Raw genomic sequence first — 18,382 nt, 5'->3', positions numbered from 1 at the left:
ACCTCACTGGTGATTGAATACAATTCAATGCATAGGGATGTTCTCCAACTTATGATGGTTTGACTTAATGATTTTTTTCTACTTTATGATGGTACAAAACCGAAATGCATTCAGTGGAAACTGTACTCTGAACTTTGAATTTGGATCTTTTCTTTGGCTTCTGATCTGTGATAGGAACCTTTCTCTCATGCTGGGCAGAAGCAGTGAGTGCAGTTCCCAGTCAGCCACCCGTGCTCACAAGGGTAAACATGCAATCCCCTAGAGCATGTTGTGTAGCTAAGCAGAGATGCTCCACAAGTTAGATGTAGTAAATTAATTTTTGACCTACAACATGATCAATTTACGATAGATTTATTGGGATTTAACCCCATTCTAAGTTGAGGAGCATCTGTATATGTATCATATATGTATCTCAGGCTAATGCATGAATGTATATATGCGTGTATAACTTAGCATTTAAGATTATTATACTATAATTGTTGGTTTACTCGTGTTCCTCCCACTGTTGGGTTTTGAGGGAAGAAACCTTATTTCAACTTTATACCCTTCCAACACATAGCATTTGCTTTATTTATAATTGTTAAATTAGTGAAGGCATTTCCCACAACACCTGGTGTGGTCCCCTGTGGCATGATATTTGGTGAAAATATTTCTTTCTTGATTGCTGATTTGAACTTATGACCTCTAAGACACTATCTTAAATTTCCATGCTCACAAAACTGGTAAGAGAGAATTGAGTGGTTATGTCACATGTAATGCATGTAGATACATGTAATATGTATTTTCTTGCATGCCTTGGGTTATGATGCTCTCTACTATTGGAATGGAGCCTCCTTAATGGGACCTAAGTCAGAGTTGGCATTCCATTCTCAGGGCCATGCATCCCTTCCTGTGGCTTGCCTGCTCTGCCTGCCCCCTGCCTGTGTGTTTCTGCCTCACAGCCTTTATCATCCGATCACTGACAAGGAAAAGGAGAGATAGGAAAAGAAGAGGCAAATGGCAAGTTTTGTTTTATCTCATGCCAAATTTGTTCTGTGAACATACTCCGCCGTAGTTCAAGAACTTCAGAGTGGAGTGTGTGTGGCAAAAGAGGTAGGCATGTCCCAATATCTGGAAGCCCTATGTGGGTTATACTGATGCTATGTAATGACACTATAGGGACTTGGATTCTAAAGCCTGCCATAAAGAAGAATGACTTTATGACATTCGCTGGAATGGATGGATCTGGAGACTATCATGCCAAGTGAAATAAGTCCCCCACAACCAAAGTTCAAATATTTTCTCTGATATGTAGAAACTAAACCACAATAAGGAGTGGGGGGAATATGAAAAGTTCAGTGGAGTAGACAAAGGAGAATGAGGGAAAAGGAGGGGGGATGGCAATAGAAAAGACAGTGAATGAATCTGGGATAAATTTCCTATGTGCATATATGAACTACCACAGTGGATATCACCATCATGTACATCCATAGAAAATTAATTTAAAAATGACTGGGTAAATGGCAGCAAGATCGATAGAGGGAAGGGAGCAGGGGATGAGGAGAGGGAAAGGGAAGGAGAAGTGCTGGGGTCTGAATTAGACGAGATATATTCCATACTTGATAATTATGTCAAGATGAATTCTACTGTCATGTATAACTAAAAAGAGCCAATTAAAAAAATACAAGGTCAGCAGGCCAGATAACACCCTAATAACTCCCTTAAATATCAGCATAAATAAGCTGTCAGAGTCCATATTAGCTTTCTCCAGTCCACATTAGCTGCCTTTCACTTCCCTCTTGATAAGATCATCCCTGCATGAGATCAGGGATGATTTTCAGTTAGGTATGGTGGCGATATAGCAGGAGAGTGCACAAATCCCAGATGTCCCATGAAGTTTTCTGGAGTCTTCTAATACCTGCATCTGAGGTCTCTATCCCACAAAGCTGTACAGAATTGACTGATACTTATTTTCTTACACATTCAGTAATTGGTAATAAAATGAGTCAACAGAAAACAGAGATACTGGGTTTTTAATTCAGAAGTATGCTCAGAGACCACTTGACCCATCAGACTTATTTTACAGTAAGATGCAGAAGTCAATGCTAAAGCCATTGGTCCAAGGTCAAAGAATTTCAAACCCATGAAACCTTCAAGAAGCTTCCACAGGGGACTCTTAGGATTTTAGTAAAATTTTCAATATTCGTGACCTATATCCTCTTGTTTAGTGTATTCTCAGTTAGGCAATTATTCTATCTTGCATCAGTTTGTAGTTGTTATATTATCAATGTCTTCAGGGATTTATCATATCATCTGGATTCTTGAACCCAGGCCTCTGCTATCTACCTACTCTCCTTGCCCCTCCTAAAATCTTGCCCCTCCTAAAATCAGAGAAATGCTGTTGACTTCTGACTAAGAAAGATAAGAATGTTCAAACACAATGAAGTGAAAATATAGACCTTACCATTCAAGGTGGTTTTCTACAAACGCAGACATGGGGCTGATCTGCACCGTATACGTATCATTTGCAGAGTACTCAAAGAGTCCGTAGTAAGGGTTGAAGAGCTCCTGAGACAAAAGGAAGAAGAACTCTCGAGAAGGACCACTGTAGTCCAGGCTGCAAAGGAAGCACAGGTCCAGGAAGCTCATTTTGTGTCTGGAAGTGGAGGGACAGTCTCTTATCCCAGATTCTAGTAGGTTCTTTTGGAGCAAGGCTGGGGAAAGCAGAGATCAGTCTCTGCTCTTTACAGTGGAAGTATTAATAAATGGTAGTTAAGGAGGATGCACTAATTGGTTTGGGGGTGCTTCCGAACCAGATATTCATGAGTTAACTCTTATGGCAATGGTCCTTAACTGTATTTCTAATTGTGTAATACCTAAAGGATAAAACACACAGCTGACCCATTATAAAAAAGGCTTTTGTGGTGGGAGGTCTGAAAGAATTTTGTGTAACAGTGTGTGTGTGTACATAGATGAATGAATGAGAAAAACTTCAACGTGAATTCTGATGTGCCCTCCAAGGTGGGCTTACCCTCCACTCTTCAGTGATTTCCACAAAAATACATGAAAAGTCTGCCGTGTAGTTATGTATGTGCACTCTAGAAGGGTTTTTTTGATTACTCAGAAGAGTACACAACTTACAAAGTAAAGACCCAGTGGTTTCGGAATATATTTATGGGTTATACCTTGCCCATGTGAGCTCAGACTCTAGGCCATGTCAATAATCTTAGTTTTTGAGGCACATGAAGCCTGAAGCTTGGCAACATCTGAAGAAAGTCCTCCTGGGGGTGCATGACCTGAATCACCTCAGGATAGGCTTAGAGCCATCCTGCTCTTTCTTGAGGGAAATCACCCTGATCCTGGGGCTCTGGTTGCCCATATCGAGGTGTCTGCATGAAACTCCTGGTTCCTCACCCCTCCTCTCCAACAAAGGTGACATAGAGCTTGTTTCTCTGGAGCTCCTTCCGGGAATAGGCCATCACTTGATTGAAGGTTCCCTCCAGCAAGTGGTCCCGACGAATAATGAGCCTGAGAAGGAGAAGTGGTTGTGTGAGGGGTGGCTCTGAAGTTGGGATGCCAGATGTGTTGTCTGTGAGTTGTAAGATCAGGTTTACGGTCTCACCCCTGTGCCTCTCCAATGAGAAGGGAAAGGGTAGGAACTGTTCATTAATGAACCTGACGCTTCTCAAAACAGGTAGACAAGGAAAACATGTACACTTACTATTGGGTGTGGAAAATGGAACCACTTTATCTTTCTGGACTAGGGATATGGCTTAGTGGTAGGGCACTTACCTAGCATGTGTGAGGTCCTGGGCTCAATTCCCAGCCCAGGGGAAAAGACATTCTTTTTTAAAACATAATTCATAATTCCTAGGATGTCTTTTTTTTTTTTTTTTTTTTTTGGGTACAGGGATTGAACTCAGCGGCACTTGTCCACTGAGCCACAGCCTCAACCCTAGTATTTTATATAGAGATAGGATCTTCCTGAGTTGCTTAGGGTCCACTTTTGCTGAGGCTGGCTTTGACCTTGTGATCCTCCTGCCTCAGCCTCCATGCCTGGCTAGTATTAGGATGTCTCTTAAACTAAGAGATCTCTTAAACTGGGTGCTTAAGTGTGGGCTTAGTTTTCCAAGATGAAAATAGTAAACCCAAAAGGAAGGAAAAAAAAATCATTTTACTTAGACTTCAATTGCAAAGTTATGAAGAGTCCATGAATTTGACTAATGAGTTAAATTTTGCTCCAAGACTAAATAAGAGGGAAATAATTTTTTAAAAAAATTTAGTTCAAGATTCTTTGCTTTCTGATAAGGTCTATTATTGATGTCACATATGCCTTTGTCTGAAATCTACTGTTCTGTTTCTTTCTCCTACTCTTTTCCTTCTCCTTCTCTTTCCTCTTCCCCTTCCTGCCTCCCTTCCGATTTCTTAAATTTCTTTCTTTTTTCTTTCTAACTTTTTAACTTCCTTCCTCCTCCCTTCAAACCATAATTGCTATGGCACCAGGGTATCCTATCTAAAAAGAAAATTGCCAAGATCTAAGGGATAAAGGGTTAGAAAAGCCTGCCATTGGAATTCAGTGCCAAGCACTGGAGTACTCACTTAATTTTCCCTGGACCCTGACCAAATCCTTTGGCTTCTAGTTTCCGGTAGAAATTGCGGAGCTTGGCCTCAAAGTCTCTCCGGTATGGTGAAGGGGCTCTTGCACTGGCTCTCTGTAAACCTGCAGAGAGACACACACAGGCCGTGGGTCAGACTGTCTATCTAACAACAAGCATGCAGAGCGATGGCAGAGAAGAACCCATCAGAGACACAGCCCTGCGACCTTGCGGCCTCCTCTCTGAGGAGTTCCCTTCATTTCCAACAGTCTCTCAGCTACTTTCATAATAAACAAAAATGGTAAAGAGAAAAATGACTTCTGCAGAATACATAGTTGTGTCTTTCACTTCAATTATTTCAAGTTGTACCCTGATGAGCATTATCTTGGCTGAACTGTACATAGATAATCTGAAACGATTAACATAAATCGAATTAAAGTAAAATTTAAGTTCTACAAGAAGTGATTGAAACTAGAACTTGGTGATAGGACTTGATGTGTGTGTTTGTCATGCTTCTACACTGATATCGATATTAAAAGAAACATACCTATTCCCTAGGGCCCAGAGCATTTAGGAATTTATATTAGTTACCCTGCATCACAAGAACAAAAAACAATAACAAGGATGATTCACTGATTCTATATAGATGAGTTTTTAAAAAAAAATTTTTTATTTTTTGCAGTGCTGGGGATTGAACCCAGGGCTTTGTACTTGTGAGGCAAGCACTCTACCAACTGAGCTATATCCCCAGCCCTAGATGAGTTTTTGTATCATTAAAAAGCTTTCCTACCATTATGCACCTTTTAATGACAAGGGAAATGGCAAAAGTAACATTTTTATTCCAAGTTTTACAGATGATCAAAATCAGCGTTCACCCATTTAACAACTATTTATTAGTTACTTTCTATATTCCGGGTACTAAGCTTATAATCTAGAGAAGGCTTATGTCAGTAAACTCACAGGAATGAGTATGTAATTACAGTTTGAGATGATTGCTATCCATGAAGGAAAGGAACACTGTTCTTTGAAAACACAGAACATACTGGCCAAGTCCAGAAAGAGTTCCCTGGGAAAGAACTTAAGAATAAGTAGGCCTGCATTAGATTGAACGAGTCAGAAAAGTCTCCCTTTGACTAAGGAAATAAATGAGTTGGGAGAAGAACAGTGCAGGAAGAGGACTAGCATATGCAAAGCTCCTGTGGCAGAATGGAAAGTGGGGTTCTGGCTTGTTGTAAAGGGTTTGAGAACCAATCTGATGCAGAAAGAAGGCTTGAGAGGTGGGAGGGAGCCACATCATACTAGATAGGTACACTTTTTAAACAGTTTTGTTTTATGCTAAATGTGACAGAAAGGCATTACGGGGGGGCTGGTATGATGTGACTTGAGTTATGAAAACATCAATCTTCCTGCTGTAGAGAGAAAAAACTGGAGAGAACCAGGTGGACTTACAGAGCGCACATTGAACTGGATCGGTGCAGTGGAGATGTTGAGATGTTGAGAGGTGGACTGGTTGGAGATGTATTTATGAGACGAAGTATTGGATGTGAGTAGTGAGGTGGATCTCATGTGCTGGAATGGAATGAACTTTGGTGACCTTCACTAAGATGGCAAACAGTGGAGAAAGAACAAATTTGTGGGGGAAGATCATGAGTTCGGTCTCTGAAGCTACCTGAGGAGGCAACTTAGGGGAAGAGTGGTTATTAATAGTAATAGCTGCTCAAAGATCAGGGAGGAGGCTGAGACTTACACATTGGCTTGGGTGACCAGAGGTCCTGGTGACCTCAGCAAAGACACCTCTTCTCATGTATAGGCATGAAGAAGGATAAGATGTGTGTAGGTTTAGGAGACAGGTAAGTTTGCTAGCAGGCATTTGTGGAAATTTTTGTTGGAGGGCTTTTCTTTTTCAGTGGAGTAAACTGGAAGGATAAGGGGAGTAGAAATGTCTGAAATAGTAATAGAGAAGCCCAAAGAAAGAAGCTAGGGTTTTCTTTTGGGTGTTCAAGGTCCATGTGAGGTGAGAGATGATTAGCTATTTGCTCTGTCAGGTTAACTGTTCAAGAGTGCCTGACGCAGGCGTGCATAGGGAGACAGGAAGGCTTATCTAAAAGTGGAGCTCTGCCAGAGGATGCAGATAAAATGAAGAGGGCCAGTGGAGTTCAGAGCATTGGCAAGGATGTTACTAAAACAAGAAACCACAGAATCTATGCTGGATGGAAAGGAGAGAACCCCATGAACTGGTGATCCTGGTGAAGCCAATGTATGGCAACAGGAGAGAAGCTGAATAGACATGTTGGAAGGAAGAGGGTGCTTGGATTGGCAACTTCAGGGATAACAAGGTTAGGAGCATGACTGTGGGAACAAATGGCTGAGGTGGAGGAAGAGTAGGTCACTGCAGTCAAGGAAGTCCAGACTGCAAAACACCTGGGCTGTGAGGAAACCAACAGCCACCATTTAACCAGAAAAGGTAGGCTTGGTGAAATGTCAGCCTTCATGATAGAGAGCACCAGATCACAAGTCTACAAGTGCAAGTATAATTTTGTCCAGCAGATTATAGTATATTTTATAGCATGACTTTTTACTACTCTTGGTACTGCCACTGTCCGTGATCACTTCTACTCATTGTTCTAAAGATGTATGCTTCGCAAAGTACTTTGACATAAACTTCTATAGTTCTCTATTTCTTCAACACTCAGGTAAATTTCAAAAAGGGTTAGATAATGGAAATTTCAAAATTCAATACAAAAATATTTGGGTTGCATAATCTAGGACCACATGGTCAAGGCTGGAGAACAAAAAAATTAAGTAGTTTGAAGAAAAAGAATCAAACGATTACTTGAATTCATGGCATCAGTAATGTCTTTATCAGCAAAGTTGATACCTTTTTAAAACCTCAAAGTAATTCTCATTTAGCAAATAACTCTTTATTCTCTTATTTTTCTTTTTGCAATATGGTCTCTCCGGTAATAATGTTAAAATCCTGCTATGTGGCCAAAGGTTTTTAAACCAAAGTGTAGATATGTCAGATCATCATGCAGATTAACAGCTCCCCCAAATGGAAGACTGTTCCCCTCAAATAGGTCACCCTGGCACACTGGAAATATTTGTCCTGATGTCGACTCTAACAAAGCTCCTGGACCTCTTTTTCCCCAGGCAAAGGGATCTCAGTTACGTGGTATGTCAGAGGGAGCAAGCCTGGGCATTTCATAAGGCAGTCAATGGTGCACTTGTTTGGTGGCAGTGTCAACAAGGAGCTACTGTCTTCAAGATAGATTTTAGCAACAGGCAAAACTACTTTGAGAGAGAGTTCTGAATAGCACAACTTGGAAAAGCCATACTAAAAGATATTCCGGCTTTGGAGACTTCCTTCCAAGAGAGAGAACACACTGCTAAATTTTATTTGCTTTTGCATTTTCCCACTGTCTTCAAAAAACGAATTTGGACCCTGACTCCTGGAGTTGTGCGATAGACAGTTCCTATGGTTTTAAAATTAGTAAAGGAGAGTCTCCGTCCTGGAGCCGCCCCTTTTCCTACACTTCCCTCTCCTTCCCGGGTGGAGGAGTTGCTCACTCCAAGGGTGCATTTTGGGGATCTAGCCCGCTGCCGCCTTCCCCTAAGCGGAGCGCTGGAGGCCGCGATTGGGGAGGAACCGACTCCCCAGCAGCAGCCACCTGTGAGGCCTGCCCACCTCTTCGCCTGTCCCCCTGCCTGGTTCACAATGCAGCCTGCTTCTACAAGGTGGCACCGTGGAAGGGACTATGTCTTCATTGAATTTTGTGTTGAAGACAGTAAAGATGTTAATGCCAATTTTGAAAAATCCGAACTTACTTTCAGATGTCTTGGAGGAAGGGATAATTGTAAACATTTAAATGAAATCGATCTTTTTCACTGTATTGATCCAAATGATTCCAAGCATGAAAGAACGGACAGATCAATTTTATGTTGTTGACGAAAAGAAGAGTCTGGCCAATCATGGCCTAGGTTAACAAAAGAAAGGGCAAAGCTTCATTGGCTTAGTGTGGGCTTCAATAATTGGAAAGACTGGGAAGATGATTCAGATGAAGACATGTCTAATTTTGGTCATTTCTCTGACATGATGAACAACATGGGTGGTGATGAGGATGTAGATTTACCAGAAGTAGATGGTGCAGATGATGATTCACAAGACAGTGATGATGAAAAAATGCCAGATCTGGAGTAAGGAATATTGTCGTCGCCTGGATTTTGAGAAAGACAATTACTTTTCCACAAGATTTCATAGCTGAGAAAATTCCTGAACTGATAGTTCTAAAGGCAGATGCTGTATTTGCCTCCTTTAACCCATTTTTCAACTTTTTTTTTTTTTTTTTTTTTTTTTAAGGTTTCACTAAGGGTTGACAATGTACCACTGTCTAGGGCAAATTTAAGTCAGTTAAGACATTATCCTTATGCATGGACATTTCCCCGACTTCCATGAAGCTGCTGAGGCCCTAGGCAATTGATGCAGTGGTTGTGATAAGTAAAAAACATTTCACCTAAGTCTCTTTTACTTCATACTATAATCACTGACATGATAGGAAGCTCTTAGCTTAGGGAAAGAAAACTTAGGTTTACATGGACTCAAAGTGGCTGAAACAAATTGGCTGACATCTTAAACAAATTGGTTACCTTTCCTCTGGTGTACCCTGCAGGATTTTGTTTAAAGTTCATTTTTCAAAATATTTACTGCATAGTATTGTATGTAAGTGATTATTTGCTAGTGTTCCAGATGTACCTTAGCTAAAACTAGTGAATGCCCTTAACTTAGATGGTTTTTGAAGTCAATACATCTGGTATTGTTTGGCCCTTAAGCTTTTACATCTCTCGGCATGGAGGACGAAGAAAGCTGTACATTGTTGCTTGAGTCTGTACATTTAGGCCAGATTTGTTTTTGCACTGTCAGCATGGCAAACGAATGAAAAAATGTTAATACAATATTGGATTTATTTATTTATTTAGATTCAGCTTATATCTGGCTGAAAAACCTCAATTTATGTTCACAACAGTGGGGATTTTTAAAAATGTCTATATTCTTTTTAATACACTGTTGGAAGACTTAAAAAAATAAAGTTACAAAAGGAAATTTGGGGTTACCATAGAAACCTACAACAATGTGATAATGCAAGTCAAATTCAAAGGGGGTGTTCCAGTTTGGATATGAGGTGTCCCCCCAAAACTCCTGTATTAATGTAGGAATGTTCAGAGGTAAAGCTGTAACTTAATCAGTTTATTCTCGTTTGAATGACTGGGTGGTAATTAGAGGCAGGTGAGTTATGACTGGAGGAGGTGGGTCACTGGGTTGTGCCCTGGAAGGATTCTCCCCTGTCTGCCTCCCTGCTTCCTTACTGCCAGGAGCTGAGCAGCTTCCCTCTGCTGTGGCCTTTCCCCACTATGTGCTGCCTCACCTTGGGTCCAGAGCAATGGTACTAACTGTCTGTGAACTGAAACCCTGATACTGCAAGCCAAAGAAACCTTTTCCATCTCCAAGTTGTTTTTGTCAGGTATTTGGGTCTCAGCAATGCAAAAGCTGACTAAAACGGGGAAATGTCCAATAGTGGATCTGATCTGGAGGTATGGATTTGACCTCTGCCTATTGTCTTGATGGCTCCAGGTAATGTCTTTTTTAACCCCCCCCCCCCAAACAGTTCAACATTTATTCCCCCATTTGGGACAGAAAACATCTACAAATATTTTTTATGTTATGAGTAGCTTCATTCTTATACACAAAGAATACACAGGGGGGAACTATTATAAACATGGTGTAAGAAAATCCTTTGGAATCTTTGTAGAGACATAACAATGGTCCCCAGAAAATATGTTACCATAATTGGTATCAAATAGAATTCTAAATCATAAGGGGACTGTTTCAGAAAGGGCCTTCCCTTTGAAATTTTTGGAGACTACCTTTGGAATGCAACAGCAATTTAGAGGAGGAAAACAAAGTTGTTCTGTAAGTGGCCAGATAGTAAATATTTTAGGCTCTGCAGACCACAGGACTTCTGTTGCTATTACTCATCTCTGCGGCTGTAGTGTGAAAGCTGCCATAGACAATACATAAATTACAAGCATGGCTGGGTTCCAATAAAACTTTATTTATAGGTACTGAAATTTGAATTTCTTATTGTCCTCATATGTCCTGAAATACTGTGTTTAATTTTTTTTCAACCATTTAAAAATATAAACCCCAATCTTGGTTGGGGGCATTATGAAAACAGGTAGCAGTTTGCCAATACCTAATTTAGAGAATGTATTGTTTTTGGTGGTACTGGGGATTGAACCCAGGGGCATTTAATCACTGAGCCACATCCCCAGCCCTTTTCAATATTTTATTTAGAGACAGTCTCATTAAATTGCTTGGGGGTTTGCTAAGTTGCTGAGGCTGGCTTTGAACTTGGGATCCTCCTGCCTCAGCTTCCCAAGCTGCTGGGATTATGCACCTGACCCAGAGAGTGCAATTTTTGATCAGGAAATTAAGAAAGTCCAAAAGAGGAAAGACATGCATACAGTTGCCCATCAATTCTTTTCAGCTTGTGGAAACATACAGGAACGCTCATAGTTGATACTGGGCCTGATACCCAAGTTACCTGGAGAGTTCTGAGGTGAGGAACAGGGTGAACAGCGGGGAGAAAAGCTATACCCGGGGTGGAAGGCAGCCTGCAGGGGGACATAGGACATAATCTCTTCTTCAAAGAGGCTGCAAAGTTAAAAAAAAAAGTTAGTTCTTTATTCCCTGAGAAAATGAATTAATTGGGTAACAACAGTTAAAGTTCTCAAAAAGCAACAAAAGCAATTAGATTTAGATGTAATGTAAAAACGATAGGCACACTTTACTGGCAGATTCTCTTGTGTTTTTTTAAAAGCCCTAACTAATCCCATAATGAAGTCTCCATCAAGAACTTTTTGTAGTTCTTGGTGCCCCAGTTGTAAACTGGTCAGCAATTATAAGTGTGAAAACCCTACTTTGGTCTCAGGCACTAGATGCTTCTAGAACAAAGGGCAGATTCTGGCCCTTTTCTGCTGTAGTGCAGAACTGCTCAGTGCTGCTTTTCTAGAATTCTTGCAGGTACAGACTCTTACCTCAGCAAAATAACTAGATCTGCATCACAGGACAACTTCTCAAGCCCATGATTACCCTCGGTCCGAATATAATGGATTTTCTCCCTAGAGTAATGAGGAAAATAGAATGAGAATCACATACCAACACCTAAGCTAAGTTTATTTCCCTTTCTTTTTTTGTACCATGCAATGTGGCTGAATAGCCAGGGCCTAATGTTCAGTGCATTTTGTGGTACTAGGAGCTCATCTTGCAGGTTCGTGGGATGCTCTATAAGGGGTAGCTTTTCCTCAGACTCACACTGGCACAGAGTCTGAGGAATACAGCAAAGTCAGGACCCCAGAGAGCAAAGATGGGTGGGAACTGGACCAGGAAGCACCCCTGAAGTACTAATCTGGGCTTATGGCAAATTTGAAGCCATGGGAAGATAAGGAATGGGAGTTGCTTGGGAAATCTTGTAGATGATGGAAAATTTGTAACACCACACTGGGCACAGAGGGTTCAGGCCTCTAGAACAGATGAGAGTCTCCCTGGTCAGTCAATGTCCAGGAATCAATTCATCTGTTTAGTTATAGCTCATCTATTGTGACCTTTTTCACAATCTCCAACTTCAACCTGGCAAATAATTTCAAATAAATGTATGGATAAGTAACACTTATTTTGATCAAATTAACTTTGTAATTTGCTTCCCTGATATTACTCAGATCCAGGCCTAAGACTCATTTCATTGTATGTGTGCTTCAAAAGAGTGGAACACTTTGCTTTTCTTGAAGGGATATAGCAGAAACCTGGGAAAACTTAAGGACTGATTTTTTAAAAAAAATTATTTAGTCTTATTTCTTTTTGTTTCAATTTTTATTTTGAGGTAATTTGAAGTTCATGTGCAATTGTAAGAAATAATCGAAGGCATCTCATATATCCTTCACTCAGTTTTTTCCAATGGTAACACAGGAATGATTTTTACAAAATCTTTCAAAAATACTAGAGATAGAATTTGTACCTCTGTCAGATTGTATCATTGTGAATCCAAATCTTTACCATAACTTGTATATTTTCAGGTGAAAATATAATCAACTTGACACTTTGTGTGGGGATTTTTTAAAAAGGGAAGGGTAACTTGTTGACCTCTACAGAGACACTGTGCTCATGAGTTCCTATTATTATTGCTTCCACAATATCGCCCAAGCTGCTCCTTCCTCTCCGTCTATGTTTTCCATTGTCCACATGACCATCATATCTTACATATGTTGTCTCTGACATAACTTCCTGCTCTATCTTATGCCTCTTGTCCAGTCTAGCTATTCTCCATAGAGCAGTCCAAGTGGTCATTAAAAATACAATCATATTTCTGTCCTGCTGAAAACTTTGCTTCTCAAATAAAATTGCACTTCAAATCCAAATCCCACATCCTTCCAGTTACTGCCAAGATCTCCCTGTTCAAAAGTCACCGTAGTCTTTTTACCCTACCCAATCTACGCCTGAGCCCAAAATCCTTTCTTTCATTTCTCACTGACATCAAGCTTTTCCTGCAGTAGGGCCCTTATGCACTATGTCCCAACCTTGCATCTCAGGAACAACTCCTCATCATTTAGGTTTCAGCTTAAGAATCACCTATTTGGAAAAGTCTTCCCTGTTCTATTTAGGTTGTAAGTCCTTTTCTTCTGCACCCTCTCACTGAATTCTGATCATAACCTTCATGGCACTTAAAACATTATTTGTAATATTTGGCTTAAAAAAAAAAACACAACCATCCAAATCTTGTCCATCATCTGCCTGTCTGAATAATTTGTAGATTCTATGAGAATATGTCTGGTTTGCTTGTTACTGCTTATATAAACCCTAGCACAATCTCAATTCAGGATAGTTGCACAATAAAAGCACTGGTTGCAGGAAAGAATGAATAAATTAGGACTGCTATGCATTCCTCAAACATAAAAGATGTCATTAATCTCTGTGTTTTCTGGTTCCATCTCCCCCTCCACGTGTAGCTTTTTAAATTCACTTATGTCTGCTGAACACAGTTCTCTGAGAACACATCCTTTACCCCCGCTAACCCAGCAGCTGGTTTTGTGGACCTAAGACATAGACTCATGGCTCTCTCAGAAATGGTGGAACAGGGGTCATGATCCCCATTTGAGAACTGGAGGAAGTTTCATCAATATCCTGGGGAGAGGAGGTTTTCTTTTCAATTTTTGAAACTTTGTGTCTGGCTTCCTGGGTCCTGTGAACTCAACTTCCTGAAGAGCAAGTTCTTGTGACCTTTGGAATCCCATGGCCTCATGGGCTTTTTCTCAAAGTCACTGTGGACCTGCTGTTTCTGTTGAGATACTAGGGTTCTCAAACTAGGGTCTACAGTTTCTGTAGGGTTCATTAATTGCTTGAAATTATATGCACAGATTTACATGGGAAAATGGCTTTCATCAGATTCTCAAAGGATTTTATAAACTTAAAAATGTTATTAGTTTCCATACTAGGTAATTTCCAAAGTTCTTCCAATTCCAACATGCCCTGATTTTAAGTCCACTCAGCTATGAAGAATCATAATTGTATAACTCCACACTGCTTCAAAACCTTTAAAGGTTCTTGAAATTTGTTGAAATGTGATATTATAGAAAGGCTATTTTTTTTTTGCCTTCAGTGGTATTTTAATTTTTAATAGGCCTCACATTTTTATTGACAAACATTAATATATTTTTGTTACTGTTATATATGAAATCTTTTCTCCTATTAAATATTCCAAAAGTTTGTTTGAATATATGTAAACTACTGATTTTTGTATGTTGAATTTGTACTTGGTAATCTAATGGAGTTATTTTACTGTTTGCAGTAGCTGCTAATAAAATATCTTAAATCTTCAAAAAAAATGTGACATTATACAGGAATGTTAATAACAGTTCCCTTTCCTTTGGAAATATATTCCACTCTATTACACAGGGGATTAATATATTTAAAAACTTTCCTGAAGATTAAAATGGTACTCTAATGCCTTTGGTGAATTCAAATTCCTCTGAAAAGTACCTTGTAAACTCATTGTTTAGTGGTAGAATCAACAACAAAATGTTCAAGAGCATCACAGCAAAGTATTAGAACCTCTTCAGGTAGTACAAACCCCTTGGAATCCCTTGAGGATTCCCTTAAATTGTTATGAGTCAAAGAATGGTCCCTGAAAAAGAGGCCCAAATGACCAAGTAAAGCAGGTATTATTAAGAGTTGAACAGGGACTGGGGACACAGCTTAGTGGTTGCTCCCTACCTGAGTGTGCGTGAGGACCTAGGTTTGATTCCCAGCACAGACAAACAGAAAAAAAAAAAAAAAAAAAAAATAGTGTTTTCTATCTTAAAGTAGAAAACCAGGTTCTGAGGGGACAGAGCAGATAAAAAGATAAGGAAGATGAAGCCTTGCTCCAAAGCACTGACAGTATGTAGGGAGACAAATAAATGACAGAATCCAAGAGATCTAAAAATATCTGAGAGGTGCAAAAAGGATGCTATTAAAACTAGACAAGAAAAATATTAAAGTCTGCCAGGATCACTGAAATTTTGCAATTGATCTGAGTCTTTGAAAGGGGATGAGATGGCCCGGCATGGTGGTGCACACCTGTAACCCCAGAAGCTCAGGAAGCTGAGGCAGGAGGGTTGTAAGTTCAAAGCCAGCCTCAGCAACTTAGCAAGACCCTAAGCAACTTGTGAGACCCTGTCTCAAAATAAAAAATAAAAAGGACTGGGGATGTGACTCAGTAGTTAAGTGCCCCTGAGTCCAATCCCTGGTACCAAAAAAAAAAAAAAAAAAAAAAAAAAAAAAAAAAGGGTGTTGGCGGGGTGTATGATGAGATGCCCTTAATGAACAGCTATTCCAGGAAAGACAAAGGCAGTGGCCTGTTTGGTGCAGGTGGAGACCCTTGGAAGATAAAACAGTATGAATGGAGAGTAAGGTGAGGGCCAGACTTTGAGAACTATAGACACTGTGCTTAGAAATTGTGACTTCATTTCATCCACAGGGGGAGCTCTGTAAGCTGTTTTGGAGGGCAGAAGGAACATGATTTGATCTGGGCTATCAGAAGGTAACTCTGGTTGTCTTGGGGTGATAGGGGACATCTTATGAGAAACCCTTGTGAAGTCCAGGGGAGAAATGTTGAGGACCCAAATTTGGGTCCTAGCAGGGAGAAGAGAAAAGGACTGGAAGAGAGAATGCATGGAGGTTAATATTCACATGTGGAGGTGGAAGGAAGGGGAGGAGCTGAGGTGAGGGGCAGCAGAGAGGATTGGGGTTCTGATTTATGGAGCAAACTGAAGGGAAAAGAGGTGTTAATGAGGGGGCAGTGGAGGGGAAAGAATAGTCAGCAAGCCATCTGGAGGAGTTGGCAAGAATTTGAATGGTTATTCCGAGGTGTTAGTGATTCACTGAGGAACTCAAAGTAGAATATTATGGGTACCAGCCAGATTCAAAAGGCCACCAAATGGGAAGGGAAGAATTAGAGGCAGTCATGAACTGAGTTCCCACGTCCCTTGTCTAATTCTTTTCGCATATCCTCACTGAGGCATCTCCACAGGGCCCACGTTGTGACTTCATGACAGTGATGAGACTGGGGGCAGAGGATTGAATAGCATGCCTCTATTAGGGACCCTGAGTTGGAGTAAGGATTCCAACTCCAAATGACCATACCCTTAACCCCCATGCATCTCTGGTTTTTGAAATGTTAAACAGTGAACTGAAGAAGAGAGATTTTGAATTTTTTGGTGAGAAAGCAGGATTATGTTCAGGGAATATTTTCTCTTTTTATCACTCCAGGTGGCTATTCTTTCCAAATGAAGTAATTCAGTTTCAGAGACACCTGCTCAGAAATGTCTCTAATGGATGCTAGGATTGAAGCTGTTAGGACACATATGTTTGTTTGTTTGTTTTTAAATATAGTGACTCAAAATTTTGTTTACTACTAAACAAATTATTTTAAAACTAAAAATAATTCATATGGTGTTTCACATGAGTAGTCTTTAATGAAAACTATTTGGTTCCCTTTCTGTGTTTGTCTCCAAGTCAATGGAAATCACTTTGGCATCATCTAAATAGGTAACTTGACAATATGACTCTATCTGCTTCTGCTACTTCCCAGAACACTGGACCTTTCATTTTGAGAATTCAGGTTATAATTTAAATGCAAGAATAAAATGCGTCACAAGCTTCTGCTCTCTTCCTCTCTCTCCATGGAGGTGTTTTCCCATCTTAAAAAAAAAAAAAAAGTCTAGAAAGACCTGCAGTTCTAGGCATGGGGATGAGCCCTACCTGAGTGAGTGATTTCTTGCCAAGCTTGGCTGACGCTCTTGTAGCATTTCAAAAATGTTTGGCTGGCGAAGAAATGCCACAATCTTGTCATTATATGCTGAAACAGACAAAAAAGCAAAGTTGTGGTTGAGTCTGAAGCCCAGGGATAATTTCTCTGATGACAGGAAAATGCATTCTTGATACCAGGATTAAGGTAGGAATTTGAAGCACTCATAAAAAAAAGTAAGCTCTTGCATTTAAAAAATATGACATAATAGCATTATTATTATTTTTAAAAGATCAAACTAAAAGTGAACCAGATCTAAGTAAGCATACATAATATGTCAGGTGCTTTCTGGGTGTTAACTCATCTTTGCTTAAACAGGTGAAGAGAATAAAACTGCTCTCCCATGAGAGGAGTTCTCTCTTCCTTCTAACTTTTCTTGGTCCTTTTGCCACAGTTATTATGGCAAAAGGTTCTTTAGGAGTTCAAAGAAATGCTTTTCTGAGTACTTGATACTTAAGCCCCTGGCCATGTGTTGATTTCCCAGTAGTGATGATGGAAATACTCAGTATCTGGACTCTCATCTCATCTTCCTTGATACAAGTGGCACATGTTTTGGAAAGAGGTAGTGAGGTTGCTAATGAAGACTGCAAACTTTCCCCCTTACATACATGGAAAGAGAGCTATAAATTAAAAGCTGCATCTAGCAACAATAAACTCCACCACCTCAATTAAACTATGTTTTTCTGGACAGAGTTGACAAATAATTGAATGGAATAAAGAAAAGGAGTGTGAGGGTCTGGAAGAGAGTAGAGAGAGGCAGGGGATGAGAGAAGGACAAGTGAAAAGGGGCAGGGGGGATGGGAGTGAAAGTCAAGTGAGTGGCATAAAAGAGCAGAAAGAAAAGATAGAATCTTGGATAGTGAAGGATTCATAATGACAAAAACAAGGCTAAGTATTGGATAGCCAGGGGTTCAAAGAAGCATTATACATACCCAGTGGCAATGACTCATGTTGGTGTTGGCTTCGAATAGCAGCAACTAGACTGTGTCCTGGCCTGGCCAGTAAGGAGGCGCCTCTGTTTCTGGAGACTTCTGAGGCCTAATTTTAAAATAAAAGCGCAAGATTGAATATCTGTCATCATTTTCAGATGATCTTTTGAAACCAATTTTTCAACATGAGGGGTAAAAGATCCTGACACCACCTAAGTTAAAAAAATAATAAGGTTCCGATCTTCCAAGTGATGGAAAAATAAGCAAGTTTCTAAAAATGACTAAGTAGAGTAGTTAATATGCTGTATTATGTTTTTAAGAAAGTGGTTGTGTCAAGTGTCATGGATATTAATCAAACTAATGTACTGAATAGACTAAGAAACATTCTCATCAAAAATAAGCTAAAGAGATAACTTCTAGATACATATTATCAGTAAGATACGTTTACAACCCTTCTTTTCTCAAGGCGACCACTGGATTTTAA

At 40.0% G+C, this 18,382-nt stretch overlaps 1 protein-coding gene and 1 pseudogene across 7 annotated transcripts in view; one reads left to right on the top strand and one right to left on the bottom strand.

Annotated features, from left to right (window-relative positions):
• Positions 1–18,382, bottom strand: part of HECW1 (HECT, C2 and WW domain containing E3 ubiquitin protein ligase 1) — a 422,686-nt gene that overhangs the window by 48,982 nt on the left and 355,322 nt on the right. For all 6 annotated transcript variants that reach the window (XM_079149876.1, XM_079149880.1, XM_079149879.1 and 3 more), the window contains 7 exons: positions 17,902–18,007; positions 16,924–17,020; positions 11,667–11,750; positions 11,174–11,283; positions 4,579–4,699; positions 3,394–3,507; positions 2,444–2,596 (listed from right to left, as the gene is read on the bottom strand). In XM_079149876.1, coding sequence (XP_079006002.1) covers positions 2,444–2,596; positions 3,394–3,507; positions 4,579–4,699; positions 11,174–11,283; positions 11,667–11,750; positions 16,924–17,020; positions 17,902–18,007 — 785 coding nt within the window. The remainder of the gene's footprint in view (positions 1–2,443; positions 2,597–3,393; positions 3,508–4,578; positions 4,700–11,173; positions 11,284–11,666; positions 11,751–16,923; positions 17,021–17,901; positions 18,008–18,382) is intronic.
• On the top strand, positions 8,275–8,927 carry LOC306667365 (prostaglandin E synthase 3-like; annotated as a pseudogene). Its single transcript has one exon. The product of its transcript is annotated as a prostaglandin E synthase 3-like (transcript).

Source organism: Sciurus vulgaris, assembly GCF_902686455.1.
Source record: "Sciurus vulgaris genome assembly, chromosome: 8".
Lineage (NCBI taxonomy): Eukaryota > Metazoa > Chordata > Mammalia > Rodentia > Sciuridae > Sciurus > Sciurus vulgaris.
The sequence above is the reverse complement of the archived record's forward strand: the minus strand, read 5'-3'. Positions and strand labels throughout refer to the sequence as shown.